This window comes from Callorhinchus milii, unplaced genomic scaffold (assembly GCF_018977255.1).
Source record: "Callorhinchus milii isolate IMCB2004 unplaced genomic scaffold, IMCB_Cmil_1.0 Scaffold2, whole genome shotgun sequence".
NCBI classification, from domain to species: Eukaryota; Metazoa; Chordata; class Chondrichthyes; order Chimaeriformes; family Callorhinchidae; genus Callorhinchus; species Callorhinchus milii.
The window spans coordinates 114,005,276-114,022,491 of NW_024704743.1; the positions used below are offsets into that span (position 1 = coordinate 114,005,276).

At 37.7% G+C, this 17,216-nt stretch overlaps 1 protein-coding gene across 6 annotated transcripts in view; it reads left to right on the top strand.

The window, feature by feature from the left end:
- The window catches only part of ncoa2 (nuclear receptor coactivator 2), a 154,507-nt gene extending 139,935 nt beyond the window's left edge, over positions 1-14,572 (top strand). For 4 of the 6 annotated variants that reach the window (XM_007886931.2, XM_042332451.1, XM_007886941.2 and 1 more), the window contains 7 exons: positions 1,261-1,557; positions 2,869-2,958; positions 4,782-5,214; positions 8,125-8,302; positions 8,878-9,076; positions 10,584-10,673; positions 14,404-14,572. In XM_007886931.2, coding sequence (XP_007885122.1) covers positions 1,261-1,557; positions 2,869-2,958; positions 4,782-5,214; positions 8,125-8,302; positions 8,878-9,076; positions 10,584-10,673; positions 14,404-14,415 — 1,299 coding nt within the window. In that variant the 3' untranslated portion in view covers positions 14,416-14,572. The remainder of the gene's footprint in view (positions 1-1,260; positions 1,558-2,868; positions 2,959-4,781; positions 5,215-8,124; positions 8,303-8,877; positions 9,077-10,583; positions 10,674-14,403) is intronic. The other 2 variants (XM_042332453.1, XM_042332452.1) reach the window with 2 other exon arrangements.
- The last annotated feature ends 2,644 nt before the right edge of the window (positions 14,573-17,216 follow it).

The following is a 17,216-nucleotide window of genomic DNA, read 5'->3' on the forward strand; positions in this document are numbered from 1 at the left end:
GCTAAGTGTGAGAAGTACCACAAATACCACTTCCTCAAAGCTCGCTTCATGCAGAATGTTATGTTAACCCTGATGACCAGTTGGCCATTTGTTTATTGGCTGCTGAGAAATTGCACCCAGTCAATAAAGTGCATTCCCTGTAATCTCTAAAAGAAGGTGAAAAAAGATTCAGAAAGTCTTTTAAATTATGATTAAAAGATGACTGCTGTGTAACAGAAATTAATCTCCTTAATCTGTATGCATAAACGTCTAATAAACACAAGCCGAGTTTAATGATCCCTTTATGAAAGAACTTGAAACGTGAAAAGGCAAAATAATGAATTCAATGAACCATCTTTGGCTGCATGTTATAAATGTGAAATAGTGACTACAACAGACAGTATTGTTTGTGGTGCATTATTATTTATGCAATTGGAAAGCAATGTCATAACATTAATATAATTAATTCAGATGTGGCTATTGGGACAAGGATGTAATGATATTTGAATTGTAGATAGCTTGTAAACAAGTGGACAAAAACAAAGGAATAGATTTTGTGAGTTTGTCATTTTTTTATTGCTAGTTGGCAGCTTGTTAAATAGTGAAATGAAGAATCTGCCTTCGCAGTTAATAATGTTGTATATGCCAATCTACAAAGGATATCTGTTCAGTCTCAGAGATATAGAACTTATCACATATGATGGAATCTCAACATTTGAGTTGTTTTGACCTGCTTTCTCATCGGCAGCAGCAAAGAGCATTCTACAAAATAACTACAGTAAAAATTTAGTTACTTGTGTCAAATGTTTTACACATGTGGTACATCATATCCAGCTATCCGAACCTTTTTGTGTGGTTTAAAACAATTGTACTGTTTAAATTTTTTTTGAGAAATTTAATGGACTAGTTGTATGCTACAGCAACCATTGGTTTGGTGCACACACTAAATGCTGACCAAAGGTAATTTGAATTAACAAGCAGTTTGAGACCTCACGCACTACTTTGTTCACACATCAGTCGTTAAGTGGACCCATTCCAAAGGGAACTTTGTAAACGTTGAACGAAGCTGCTTTACTGTGGAGTATTAGTGTAATTGCCGTGTGAAAAAATCAAAATCCACAGCATAGTTTTCGCCAGTTTTAATCCCAAATTAAGTTTTCCAGTTGAGTTGCTTCTTTCACATATAAAAGTATAGCTTTTATACTCGTTCATTTGCATTAACAAATTTGCCCAGTGCGGCAGATTTTGAATATATTTTTTATCTTTCCTTTGTTTACACAGAGCCAAAATGTGGATCACTCACAGGAATCATTCCCCAGCCAGCCCTCCACAATGATGGTAGATCAAAAGTCTCAAGCATACAGTCAGCCATACTCTCCTCAGACTACAGTTGTACAAGGGAATTACTCTACCATGCAGGAACCTAGCTTTCATCCAATGGCTAATCAAATGGCACAGCGACTTGGATACCCAATGCTGCGTATGCAGCAAAGGCCTGGGTTAAGGCCTGGTATGGTACCCAACCAGCCCAATCAACTTCGGCTTCAACTTCAACAAAGGCTTCAAGGACAACAAATGGTAATTCTCACGTGATAGTTTCACATTTGCAATTCCTTTAAAATGGTGGTTGAGGTCGGGGAACACTTATTATAGTGCTGTTCTGTAATGTAATAATATAATAATAATAAACCTCGCATTGGATATAGCGTCTTATAACGTCTTTGAGACGTCTCAGAGCACTTCACAGAATATACTGTAAAGTGAATTGACTGTATATTTTGTGGGCAAAACGCGGCAGCCAATTGCGCAGTGTTCCACAAACAGTCGTGGATTGAGTGACCAATTTATTATTTTAAAAAAAAATGTAGTGTAAGAGAAATAAAAATTATTGATCTGTGTTACACAGAAGTGTAATGAACACTGGCATCCATATCTAATTAATGTACTGAAGTACCACCTTGAGAACACAGATCAACAGTACCACGGTATCACATCTGTGCGAAACAGTATTTGAAAAGTGAAAGCCATTTAACTTCAGCAGGAAAAGCAGAGCAAAACTTTCAATAGGAAATATTTATTAAAAGTAGTTTCAAAATTCCCAATTTTAATAATTAAGGAAAGATTACTTATGTAATCTAGATATTTTTACTGCTGAGGAGAGTAACTATCAATAATAATAAAAAAAAAATCCTCGTATTTAATACAGCGTTATATCACTCATCAAAATGTCTCAAAGTGCTTCACAGGATATACTGTAAAGTGTAGTGACTGTGTATTGTAGATGAATGCAGTAGACAGTTTGCGCACTGCAGTGTCCCCCAAATGGCCATGAAATAAATGACCAATTTTTAATCAGAGGATTGTTGGCCAGGACACTGGGAGAAACTCCATCCTCCCCACATTATTTCAAATAATGCCTTGGGATCTTTAATGTCCACCTGAACAGGCAGACAGACCCTAAGGTTAAAGTCATTCAAAGTATGGCAACAAGGTAGTGCTCCCCCACCCTAGACTTAGAGTTCAAAGGCCTCATGTGGGGGTATAAATGAAGTAGATCAACATTTTCACCATTTATGGATTTGCATCGCATGATGCATTTCAGAATGGTTTTTAAAAAGGTGCCCATCATGTTAGAACTGGTGTCTCTTTTGGGGTATTTACACCAAGAATTATTTCAAGCACAGGAGAGTGTTTGGCAAATGTGTCTGCTGGAGCTAGCTCCTCCACAGCAACCCATTCCATCATGGCAGACATTTGATGTGAGAGCCTTTCACATTTGCAAAATAACGGATATTCTCTGCTATTCACCTTTATACTCTTGCTGAGTATAAAATCTGCTGTAATCCTTCATGCTTGTTATACATTCCATAATCTATTTATTTTTGCTAGAATCGACAGGCACTCATGAATCCACTCAACACCGTCTCCAACATGAATCTACCTCTAAGAGCTAGTGTGCCACCACAGATGAGTGGTCAGGTAGGCAAAATAAACTATTTGATGTAAGGTATTTTTCTCATTGTTGTGCTATAAATAAAATTATTTTCTATATGTAAATAGAAATGAGTAGAAATGCAAATCATGGCTGAATAGGTGAGTGTTACAGAACTGTAGCTTATGAACTTGGTTAAGATGGTAATGGAGGTATTACAATAGCTCCAGCATTCTTTCTCAAGAAAATAGCAGGTTGAAAAATCTGTCTGGGTTCTTGCGTTAGACTGCTGTCTAGTGACCCTTGCTTGCAAGTGTTGCGTGAGGGGATGTTGAGTAAGAAAACCAATGAGTCTCTTCATTGATGCTCTCAAGGATCAGGATTTTGGTCATCCTGACAGGAGGAATGAGAAAGGTGTAGGTCAGTATTCCTGGCTTCCACATAGTTATTGAGCCTTGCAGTTGCCCTCGCTCACTCCCTTCTCCTCTCACAACAAACAGGCTGGCAGAAATGTTTCCTATCAGCTAAAAGTAATTGCATTGCTATGCCTCCTCCTCCAGAACAATAAGTGGTAATAAGTGGTAATTTTCGTCGTTCCCCCCAGCACTGACTGTTTCCTGGCTGAATTTCTCTCTTTGTATGCCCCCACATCTCTCTCACACACCTCTGTAGGGCTGTTGAGACCAATTGAATCATCTCAACTGCTGCTCCAGTTAAGATCAACAATTTCATGCCTGTGACAAACTAGTTAGTATGGACTAGGCCTTGATCCACAAGGCCATTGAGGGGCAAATTGGACCGTGCTGATCAGCATTTATTAATCAGTAGACCATATGAAAATTATTTCAGCATATTTCAGATAATGGGTCAAATTTGTTTTACTATCTGCAGTAGAACCCAGTGTAATGTGTTGGTTCATAAATTCCAAACCAGCGCTATGATGGGTCACGATTTGTGGGTCAACACTTCCACATGCAGGCAGATAGCTTACTACTACCATGGGCGTCTCTGGCACATGGAAGGCGCAGGCAGGAAACCATGTCTATGGCAACTAAAGGATCTGGAAGTCGACCATTTTGGCTTTTTGTACACATTAGCCGATGTTTTGAAGTGCCGTTGTTGCTAGCACATTGATTTTGGATTTTTTTGATAGGTAAATGTTGGGGTCCGCACCCCAATAAGTGAACCTGCATTAAAATGAGATTCTAGCATACAGTACATTATATAGGGCAAAGTTGTACCAGATTCAGTAAGTGAGCTCTCATATACTGGTTCAAATAGCACGTAAGTATTGCCGTTGGGAAAAACAATAAGCATTGAGGTAACGCAAGAATGTTGAACATAATTTTTCCTCAGACTACTGCATGCTACAGCCAGCTGAAAAGATTGCAGTGGTAGAAGTTCTTGCAATTACAATGTACAGAGATGGGTAGTTTCCCATAGTAATTAGATCTGATAGACAGACCAGAATCAAAGCAGCATTTTAATCAGAATAGTTAATTGCTTATTCATGAAAATTTTCACAATAACTCATGTAGTTTTGAAAAATTAAATGAACCGAAAGACGCTGTTGAATATTTGTGTTGTGAAAGAAATCTGCTAAACAAAATGCAGGACGTAATGTGGAGAAATATTACAAGAGCTATTCATTACTTTTAGTGATATGCTTAAATCTTCAGCGCATATAGATCCCCCTGACGTGAAGAGATTATTAAGGTGTGCTATTCTGTCTACTTAAATATTTCCAGTGAAACCTCCTAGTCCTTTTGAAACCATATAAAACCCATCAAATGTTCGCATGTAAATCATATCATGTGCTATCATTATCATATTGCATGTATATAGTGAAACATTTCCATTTATTCTTCAGGGACCTATCAATGCACAGATGCTGGCCCAGAGACAGCGTGAACTTTTAAATCAGCATCTGCGCCAAAAACAGATGATACAGGTGCAGCAGAGAACGATGATGATGCGACAGCAGGGTCTGACTATCCCACAAAGTATGGCAGCACCTGGCAACATGGCAGGTGCCATGAGCACTCCTCGGATTCCTCAGGCATCACCACAACAGTTCCCATACCCTCCGAACTATGGTACTGGGCTCACTTCCCCGCCACCCTCCACCAGTCCTTTCTCCCCAGTGTCCCCCAATCCTGGGTCACAGCTCCTCTCTCACAGCTCCTTGCATGGCTCCCAGATGAATCTGGCTAACCAGGGAATGATGGGAAATGTGGGAGGACAGTTTGGGCCTTTAATGAGTCCCCAAATGCAGCACAATGCCTTCCAGTTTCCCAGCTCAGGTACTGCCTTTCCTCTGAGTGCTATTAACTATTAGAATGACTTTTTTGTAAAGACCGTCATTCTTGTCTTTGTGTGTTGGGGATTTTGGCTTTGCATTGGGTGTGGAGCTGTCGCTTGTAATGTGCCTCTTCCTTGTCTTATTTAACCTTACCTTGTCTTCCACTTTTCTGTGAATGTGCGTTTATAACTAATAATAAGCATGCTCCGGTTTCCAAACATACTTTTGGCTAATGGTAATCGAATACAGTGTTTGGTGGTTGTTTTAGATGAGGTATAAAGAGAGCACAAGTCCTGAACATTTCAAAAGCTGACGAGAATATTGCTTTTCTTTTATATTTTCCAACTGGATTGGTTAGCTTTAGTACGATTTTACATGTAGGCAGCTCATTAAAAACACAATAGGTTATTATGATTTTAGTCAGGGAAGAAATTATTTTTTATGGATTATAATAATAATAATAATAATCTTTGTATTTGATATAGCGCTTTGCACGTCTTCTCGACGTCTCAAAGCGCTTCACAGAATGCACTGTAAAATGAATTATTCACCTAGGAACATTTTGTTGGCATTTATTTCAGTCATTTGTCCAGATAATTACAAGAAAAGGTTTTTATTGTGATTATCTAAATTACGTTTTTGTTTTTATAATAAAAATTGTCTCATTTTCCTTTCCTCCATTTCCTTTCATTTCCACCAGCCCAACATCTTACTTTGAATTTGATTTCCTTCACGAAGCAAAGCTTAACTATCTCTTTACCTTGAAATAAGTGATGTTGTACTCGATTCTGGCCACCTGTTGGAATTCTTAAGAAATCTAGAACTTTGTGTTCCACACAGTGCAAGTTAATGAGCAATTTCAGGGTCAATAATTGGTATTTTTTTTAAAAGATGGGAGTTAGAGAAATCGAAGAATGTGAGAACTGTCTGAAGGTAAAATGTTAAACCGTAGGTGTTAATTAGAAAGGAAATTACAGTGCTGGAAATGCAGTCAGCGAACGACAGAGGTTAAATGTTGGAGTGTAAACCTTCATAAAGAATTTGAGAACAATTCCATGGAATTAAATTTTTAAATTAAAAGGGTAACTTAGCAAGTATCCATGTTACTCTATTGGATTTGAAATCTCCAACGCCACCTATGTAGAACTTTGATAATGTTTCACACCATCACTTGTTAAAAAGATCTATCCATACAATATGTGAGAATGTAACAGTGGAATGGTTTCAACTATTTGGACTACAGAACATTTAAAAACATCTTTTATTAAAATTGTTCCAAAACTAAGTATTTTTTAAAATGTATTTGGTTATTAGATTCCTGTAAGGTTGTTTTCTCTATAGCGTAACCACAACCTTGGTTTCCATTTGGGAATTGTTCACTCTTTCATTCTTTTTGGGCAGTGTAAATTATCCAGTTGGAATCATTATTCAAATATCTAACTTCTTTTAAATGTCACTGGCTGGTGAACCTTCTGTTTAAACCACTGCAGTTATTTGCAGTGTGAAAGGGTCATACCAGAAACCTTAATCTATTTCCTGCTATGACTTTTTCATTGTTTTGTCTGCGTTTTCAGTTTCTATAATAATAACAATAATAATCCTTGCATTTGATATAGCGCTTTTCACGTCGGGAGGACGACCCAAAACGCTTCACAGAACACACTGTAAAGTGAATTGACTGTACATCTGTGGGCGAACGCGGCAGCCAATTGCGCACAGCAATGTCCCACAAGCAGTCGTAGATTGAAAATGACCAATTTATTATTGTTTTGGTTTTGGAGGGATTATTATTAGGTGTGTGGAGTAAGGAAACTTGCCCAAGGTTTCGCCCTGTGCCTGGAATTGAACTCAGGTCTCTCACTTGCAAAGCGAGTGCTCTAACCACTGAGCTACAGGACACCATCTACTTAGTTTTTAGTTTTGATTCTAATTCATTCTGTTCAATTCAATGTTTTAAAATGTACTTTTTTTTAAAAAAAAGTAATTTTAAGTTGTGTTTTGTGTCTTTCAAATTCAGGCAGGCTGAGGGAAATTGTAGCTCTATTTCCAAATGCCTGGAACTTGACTTGGCTTACCAAACTCACAATTAATAATGAATCTGCTTCTCTGAACACAAGCAAATTATTTACTCTTGCTGGTCAAATTCCAGCAGTTACCCCTGCCCCGCCCCAGCACACAGCACGCTCTTGTCAACGTGTACCTAAATTCAATGGTAATAGGTAATTTGTCATTTGTAAATGAGCTACATCCTGGATACAATATGGATAGATATCAGAACAAGAGCGGAGGTTCACTTGTAACATACGTGGATTCGTAGCACTTCAGAATGTAAAAGCACTTGTGTATGAGACTTTGAGTGTGATTACCATTGAGAGATTAATACATTAATTAACTAGAATGGTAATGTTTGTCATTAAACACAACAAATTGATCAAATCTCTTCCTATTTCTGGTATAATTGTATCACATTAAAGCATCAAGAGGGAATCTGTATGCACAGGATAGAAGAGACAAATACACAATAGAGGTTTACCTGCACATTGCAAGTAACTTTTTGCATCTACCAAGGTGTGAGTGAAAGGATTCATTGTTCTTGGAATAGTGCTCTCTTTATATGGAAAATGGAGTTGAAATGCAAAATGTTATTAATATGCACTAAAAGTATGTTCATGTGAAGGTTATCCAATTTGTCCTAATGATAGCTTTCTATTGGTGCAAATCTAAAGCAACAATATAATATAAGTTACATCTCTGTTACTAAAAACACTTGACGGGCTTTGTGATATAACCTCTAATAAAATGCTTTATGCATAAGATAATTATTTGTAAGGTTTTAGATATTAAATGTATTAAAACTTGTGCAGAGAGGCTTGTGGAGTTCACAATTGCAAACTGATTTATTTCCCTACAGGGATGACTCAGCAGCCTGATCCAGGATTTGGTGGGTCTACAACCCCTCAAAGCCCACTAATGTCCCCAAGAATGGCTCATACACAGAGTCCTATGATGCAACAATCTCAATCTACACCTACCTACCAGTCACCTTCTGAGATTAACGGCTGGTCACAGGGAAACATAAATGGAAACAGGTATTTCTAATCATTTCTCAACAGTAATTGAACAAACTCAATTTTTTTATTTCATCTCAGCATTTGTCTTTCTTTATTGTAATCGTATGGAATTCATGTAGATGTATACAGAAAGCGTGGGTGAGATGTAACAATATTATCAACATGCAAAGTGAACGCATTTCCTGAACTAGTCCAGGATATTTACTTTGACTATTTTTTTTCAAGGATTAGAGAACATAAATGGAAATGGGTAAATATTTAATGTAGAACAGAGAGCAGGAAGTGGCAGCTAATGGCCCTGCAGTCTGCTTAAAATAATTGTGCCCAACTCAAACATAACCTCATTCTGTTGGACACACCCCTCATAGTAATAGGTTCATAATCATTCTTGCATTCAATATAGAACCTTTCAGGTGGGGAGGGTGTCTCCAAATGCTTCAAAAAGTTGTAAAGTGTAGTGTCTATTATTGTAGGTGAACAGTTTGTTGTAGCTCTGGGACACTACCCTGTGTGAGGAGCACTATATAAAGCAAAGTTGTTGTTGTTCACATCAAACTGCATATAACTTTGCTTTGTTTTTCCTCCTGTAACAGCATGTTTTCACAGCAGTCACCACCACAGTTTGGACAACAAGCAAACACCAGCATGTATAGCAACAATATGAACATCAGTGTTTCAATGGCAACCAACACCACTGGTATGAACAACATGAATCAGATGTCAGGGCAGATTAGCATGACCTCAATGACCTCTGTGCCTACATCAGAACTGTCGTCTATGGGTGCTGAACAGGTAAGAGGTCGGCCTAACACTATAATTACCTGAACAGATTGTATTGTTAGACCAATTGATTAAGCTTTAACTGAATCATCTTCCCCAATGTGATCACACAGAGGATTGTGGAATTTTAACCAATGAATAATCTTTTGGGGACAAAATGGAACTGTGATGAATTGTTTATGGTAAATCAGTTCCAAACCAAAAGTATTTGTGGCCAGGAGTGTTCCAGTAGAATACATTTCACTGTGATTAGATAAAACAGAAATATATTGAGAATTGAATGCAACACAAACAAATTTACATTTATATAGCACCTTTCACATTATAGATCATCCCAAGGAGCTTAATGGTACTGGCTTGGCACCTGAGCTGGGAATGGAAACCGAGGGGTGGAAAGGTGACCGAAAGTGCTATTTTATGAAAGCAGTTTGAAGGATATGCAGCTTTTTACTGGTTAAAATGAAAGTCATCCCACTTCGACCGCAATGACAATTAATCAACAAGAAAAAAAATATTTAAAACAAATGTTAATTATCACATTGAATAGATTCTGCAAATTTTATTATTGCAGGAGCCAGAAAATGTCTCCATCAAAATTCTGGACCAGTACATGTAAAGGATCAGCTTGTTTTAATGATTTGAGTCCTGTTAGAATATCTTAAATTTTATTTTTCATATGCTATTCATCCCAAGCACAGTACCCTATCATGGTCTGCTGTCTTATTTAAACTGTCTGTCTGTTTCATTGCTATAATTGAATCTTCTAGAATTGTCTTTTTTTTCTCTTTAACCATCCTGATACTCTCCATATTTGTTTTCTCCATGCTCACCTAACAGCTGACTCACAATACTTGGTCCAGTTGCTTATTGCAAGGATTCAACTCCCTGATGGCAGTTTTTTTGCAAACTCAAAATGCGAAGCTATCAGATATCTGTGTGGCAGGCTGCTTCAGGCCACTCTTGTAACCTCTTGTTGTCAACTTACAGGGTAGTGCTGGCACAAGATTGCAACTGAAATTTGTTATAAACTCAACTATGATACTTTCTTGCACCCATACGTATTTTAAAAAGGTCAAATCTAAGACTGGGTAAAGATATGCACATTTTTTTTCTCTCCTGGGGAAAGTAGGAGATGGTGGAGGAGAAAGATGGGGGTACAGTTCCCTACATGCGGATGGCTCCGTTGCCATACTCATTTTTCATGTGCTGGTGCCTATTTGATATAATGGGGCAGAAGAGGTAGGATATTGCAGCTGAGCTGGGCAAAACGAACGGCCCTGATGTGTCCGTCTTAACCAGCTTCCACTCTATTTAGAACCTTTTACATTAGGAGGACGTCCCGATTTACTGACTTTTGCTGAGTGCTCTTATTGTGGGAATTCTATTATTACGCACACTGTCAACAATTAAATATCAGAACAAGAATAATGCCCCCAATTTTTTTTTGCCATTTAAGCTTTAAAACAAAATGTCTAAAACACGCACTGATATTAGATCATTTTGTTAATGTTGCTATTAGGTGAATAATCCCAGCATGAGGGGAGGCAACCTTTTCCAGAGCCAACTGTCCAGTATGGACATGATGAAACCAGACGGGGATGGGTCTCGGGTAAGGAACAGTACCAGGTCTGAAAAGGACTGGTGTCTAGTTTTCACAGCATGTACCTAGAACTATAAACTGAGAGAATAGACTGGTTTGTTCAACACTACATCTACTGCCTCACTAAAAAGATTGTAAAACACAAAATATACAGTCAATCACTTTACAGTATATTCTGTGAAGCAATTTGAGACGTTTCTAAAACGTTATAAGGCGCTATATCAAATGAAATAATTATTATTGTTATAAAAGAAAACTGGTAGGAGGTGGAGCAAATCACAACAAAGTCTGCTTTACAGAATAGATTGAGTATTCTGTAAAGTATATTCATGATAGTAAATTATACCTAGTAGAAATAATAGAATTAAGAAGATAGAGCGTCGGGAATTGTGACTAAACATTCTGCTCAGCTATAAAGCTGCTGACAGATGTTCTGCAATATGGCCAAAATCACCGATAATCGATTCATAATATTGCTAATATTAGATTTCCCCATGTCAGTAGTGATTTTTTAGAAATCAGGTAGTAACTGTAGAGGCACAAATTCTGTAATTGCCTGGCTTGGACTACGATGTTAAATCAGATTTACATCTACAAATCACAATTTACAACCTCACTCTTACCAACATATCCCCATCTAGTGGCCAGGAATAGTGCAGCGTACAGAATTATTTCAAATCACCATTTGGTTTACATTCCTCTATTTAGCAAACAAAGTAATGATTCTTGAAGCAAGTGCAGGATCGTGGAACACTGAAAACCTATTATTGTGTAGACCTCAGTTGATTCTCTAGTAATTCACTGAATATCAATTATTCCTCTTTCATTTCAACAAATGATGTTTTACATACGTAATCTACCAACCAAATTTTGTAGTGTTGATTGTAATTTATGGTTTGTTAAATTTATTGCCAGTGAATGGCACGAATGGCCATGTTCTCTGCTGTGAAATAAAAATGATTATTGAAGTAACTAATTTGATTGCAAATATTGCATATTAGACCCCTTTATGGCTCTTGTTGTGGCTCTGTTGGTGAAGGCAAGCCCAGTAATGAATGGAGACCAGGAAGGTCCAAATTTGATTTTCTAGCCTATACTGAGTTCATCTCAGGTTTGATGGCAGGCTGGTTAATAATAAAAATAATAATCCTTGCACTTGATATAGCACCTTATCACGTCTTCGAGGCAGCTCAAAGCGCTTCACAGAATATACTGTAAAGTGAATTGGCTGTATTTTATGGTTAGTAATATTCGCCTTGGTTCACTTTTCTCTGGGAGCCTATCAAAAGCAGAAATGCAGCAGCTTAAGAGACAAAATAAGGGGGTGAATCTAGAATACTTGCATAAAATAATTTTAAAAAATTTAAACAAGTTATTAAATTGTAAATTCATAGGATTTCATTATAGTCTCTAACCTTTTAGTAAGACTCAGAATGATGTTAAATTTTTTTTCGTTCTTTTGAGGTTTTCTTGAGGTCAAGAAAAACATTATTGTGCAATATATAGTCTTTACACTGGCTGATTCAAAGTACTTATTGCACTCTTAAACCTTGTAAAGTTGCATCAAATATTTAGCACCAAGGATGCATTTTGGATGTTTAGTTGTAGCTCATGTAAATTTTTTTGGCTGTTTCCTTAAAAGAATTATTCTTACAGGAGTGCTACAATAACCAATTGTAATAAATAATTTAAATTTCTTCCCATTAGTACAAGCAACAGATTTATTAACTAACGGAATAGTAATGCCAGAAAGTAAAACACATACACCGCAGCCTCATTAGGAAGCAATGCTGCTGTAAAACATTTAAACAGTAAAATAGTGTCTCTAGTGCAGGCAGAATGTTAATTTATTTACTGCTGTTGTACACTGCAGTTACATTTCCTGCTATTAGACATGATCACTTCAAATCAGCAGAGTGGTGTAAATTTGAAATTTTGACCTAAAATATTCAATCTGTAGATATAAAGACAAACTATGCATTATTAAAGAGCATTAATGTCGCTCATCCATTGTCTCAGTTGCTGAAGACACATGTTGTAAAACTGAGACAAGGAAGATTAACAATGAAATCTTGTTTGGAAAGAGTTCATCCAGGACACCAGCACTCTGCCTCAGCATATTTATTGTATATTGGGCTAGGCAGAATAAATGGCTTGTATAGCTCCTAAGTACTGTTTTGTGACCCTGGCTGAAATGTACAGTTGTATATCGGTAGCATTCTTGGTTCAGTTGATAGCACCTTTGTCTCTGAATCAGGAAGGTATAGGTTTATGCCCCACATTGGGGCTTGGAACTCATATAGTCTATGCTGACGCTCCAATAAAATCAGTGCTGGTGGTGCGCTATGTAGTCTGAGGTGCCGTTCTTTTCCGTTGGGTGAGACGTTAAACTGAGGTCCCATCTGCCTGTCCAGGTGGGACGTCCTCCCGATGTGAAAGGCGCTATACAAATGTAATCTTGTTGTTGTTGTTGTTGGGTGCTAAAGATCCCTTGGCATTATTCGAAAAGAGAGGGAGTTTCCCCCAGTGTTCGGGCAACATTTCTCCTCCTCAATAAAATTGTTCATTCACTCCATGGCTGTTTGTGGGAAATTGCTGTGCACAAATTGTTGCTGTAATTGCCCACAGTGTAGACATACTATACATTACACTAAATCCTGTAAAGGTTTTTGGGACATCCTCCCAATGTGAAATGAGCTAATTCAAATGTAAGGGTTATTTTATTTATTGTATATTGGGTGAGAATAGAATCGAGCTCTGTTGTGATTTTCTGCTGGGTTGACCACACAAGTGACAAATGGGTATTTGGGCAAGACGACATAGGTGGTTGTTGATTGTGGAACTGAACACTAACATGAGCAAAGAGGCCAGCAGCGTGAGGAGGGAACTGGACACTAACATGAGCAGAGAGCTCAGCAGCGTGAGGAGGGAACTGTACACTAACATGAGCAGAGACCCCAGCAGCATAAGGAGGGAACTGTACACTAGCATGAGTCATTCTTTTCAGAAGAGGGGACACACAACAAAATATTAATCTGTGTATTGGCAATGGTGTTGAAAGTACAGAATTTGAATGAAAACATATTTTGGATCCTTGAAAATGTAATTTATTCTTGATATAGTTTCTGTGTGTATGTAAGGACCACAATATAAAACCTGTGTTTTTTTATTTGTGGTTTTATTCCACATACAAAGCTCAATTTTTTTGGAATCTTATTTCCCGTCAAACTGGAGAGGGGGGTGGGGTAACAAAACAAACTTTGGGAAAATTGTCCAAAAACATTTCTCTAAATGAATAATATTAACAAAATGTCTTTTTTTAAAAGAAAAAAGACACCTACATAGATCAATGCAAAAAAAACGAATCAAACTGACTGCGTATCCACAAACCCTGCCTCATTACACTGCTAGCTGTGGGAATGTACAGCTTCCCAGAGCCTGCTCACATTCTTTACACTTTCCTGGAACTGGCAAAGCAGCTTCTGGGATGTGTGCAAACCATCAAGGATGCCAAATGGGTAAATTTGTTTTTTAAAAAAGAAATGTGGGTAAAAAATATTTTTTTTTACTGATTGACTGTCACCAAAAATGTATTTATCAGTGAAAATTGGTTTAAATTTTTTTGGGTGCAATATGAGCTCATCAAATGTTTATATTGTTACATATATCAATACTTAAGTCCGATTTGTGTGTGTTTCTGTTTAATTCAATATTCATTTCATGCTCTTCCACTTTGCAGAAATTTTGCTGACCCTCAAGATTGCTTATTCCTCCCATCTTCAACCAACCAGGTCCACGTGTTTGCTGATGTACAGTACAAGGTCAGCGCTTTTAGGTGGCAACGGATACGCCAACCAACAAGCTCCACATCAAGCCAAGAAACGTGCAGTAGCCAATCGAACTCTCAGACCGTCTCAGAGAAAATGTTTGTTACAAGAGTTGCTAACCGAATGATGGGCTCTTTTGCAGCAACATGCTGAAGCTGCTCAGTCTGTCAATTGCATTCACCATAAGTGTGACTTACGTCTGTCCTCACAACAGACTGACATCGGCTTGGAACCTTGTCCGATGAATGTAATTCTACCGTCGTTTTGCAGAATGATCACCTCTTTTGCTCTTTTTGTTTTTGATCCACTGTGGTTGATGAATTTTCTGCTATTTAATCCAGTGTGTAGGCTTTCAGCCATCTTCTCCTCTGACAGTATTTAGAAATGAAGCTTTTTGACGGGGTTGCTGTGTTTTTTTTAAAAAACTGAATGAATGGTGTAAGAATAAAGAATTTTGATCTTTGAAGATATCTAAATGGGTTTTAAAATGGTTCTAATGTTTTTGATGAAACCAAATGGAAATAAGACTGCAGGAAGGCGGTCATCTGACCGCAGCAGCGAGCCTGTTTATGAAGGAATCTCCTGATTATGTTTGTCCAATTGCTCCATTGGAAACAATAACTGACAATGTTCATATGGCAGGTATTCAAGCTTCTACTGTATTATCTTTTATCCCATGGTTCTGCTCTGTGGTGCTGTTAATATTTGGAATGTATGGTTCAGTTATAACTAAAACATCCTGCAGGTGAATAGCTAGCTTTGAGTTCTACCCTTACCTCCCTTGACCAGGCAGATAGATCGACTTGACGTTCTCACCCTTTTCCTTTAATGAAATGGCAGGAAATACATGCACCAACATGTGTTACTAAATTAAAAATCATTCCTTCATACAGTGGTCTTTTATTTGACTTGGGTAGTCTCTCATCTCTCCCAGAGCACATCATTTCACTTTCCTCCCCCTGCCTTCTTACATTGACAGAAGGTCAGGTTCTCCCAGAAGCTCCCACAGGAACAGCTGATGTCTTCAGGTGCCATTCCTTCATTACCCTACCCTCCTAAGAGCAGCAGCCAGGTACTCCCCACCCCACAAATCATTGTATGTTTTCTCCCAGGCCAAGTTCTGCAGCAGAAGCAAGAAGCCATTTTGAGGTTTTCCTCTTACTTCAGGTCCTTTGCATTCTGTTATCTGTCCATCACAGAACAGCATCCTCTGGCTTTCATCACAGTTATGCAATCAATTCCTTCATATCTTCGATTATCTCTAGCCATATATAAAATTTGCGAGGCAGGATTACTCTGAAATGCTTAGCTTTGAAACAATGAAATAACTTTCACGATTAGAATTTAACAATGATAATAATCCTTGCATTGACACAAAATGAGAATACTGTAATATCAGTACGACTGGCACAAAGGAGCCTATATCTTTGATGTCAACCTGATTCCAAACGAGGAAACTTCTTCCCGTGACTCCAGCACATCACAAGATATCAAGAACTTTATCTGCACATTGCTCCCTTTAATTTTTTTTTAAATACGCTTACTAAATACTCATTAAAACACAACAATCCCATGCAATAGATACTATTTAAGCCTAGTCTTTAGAGGACATTTGTGACTGATTGTTGCAGATGTTTGATTTCAGTTTGCTCTTGATATGAATTGTACCACATTGAATGGCAGGGTATATGCTGTGAGCCATAGAAAAATACAAAGTATTGTGGCTGTTCAGATTTATAGTTCTAGTAGTTTGTACATTAATTAATTGTCTTTTAACAAAGTGCTGTGGGAACAAGCAAGACAGATGTTCGGAAGTTACAGAAACCCAGAACTGCATTACTACTTGTTAAAGTCAATGGCCCTCGGCAGTTTCCACTTGCAAAATCCTGCAGGTTTAGAATGAGATGTCACCACAAAACAGCCATAACCTTTTCACAAGATACAGTATTTTGTAAAATAACACTGGATGACTTGAGGAGGGCAATTAGGTATATAAGAGGAGTTCAGTGTCTGTACGTAACCAAGCAATAACTTTTACTTGAGAACATATGTTTTACATACTTGTACAATTTTGATGAAGCAAAGTTCTTGAGCAGCTGTTTCAACGCAAGGTACTACAGTATTACATTAGATACCTTGACAGCAGTATCTGTCTTTTTTGTTGTAAATAAAGAATCATGATGCCTTGATACGTAGCATAATTTACTGGTTCTCTTTTATTAATAATTTAGCACCCATTTTAGTTTCCATAATGTGCAAATATCATGCCAAAACAGCCATCAAACTGCTTCTCTGGTTTGCACAGACTTAAAACCATCTTCCTCGGACTTCAGTATATTCAGTCTTGTTCTTGGGACAATTTTGTTCTCAGCGTAATGGTTAAATTGGAAGTCTGAGAATGGGTTGGATGCAGTGGTTTTCCTTCAAATTCATTATACCCAGATCCATTGCTGTTTTTACAGAGCCATTGTAGCACGTTGCAGTTTTAGGATTCTCATGTCTCTGTAGTTGTCAGGCTATGTGGATTATGCTGTAATTTAGGGCCTGAGACCATCTCTGATCATATTGATCACTGTACAGAGAATGAATACGGACCTGTTTTTGCCTCAGCAGTTGCTTTTAGGAGGGAATGCTGTTGCATTTCACAGCCACAGATCATTCAGCTAAAGAATTACATTAGTTGTGTGTTCAAATGACGTGTGTTTTGAGACTGCTTTGATAATAT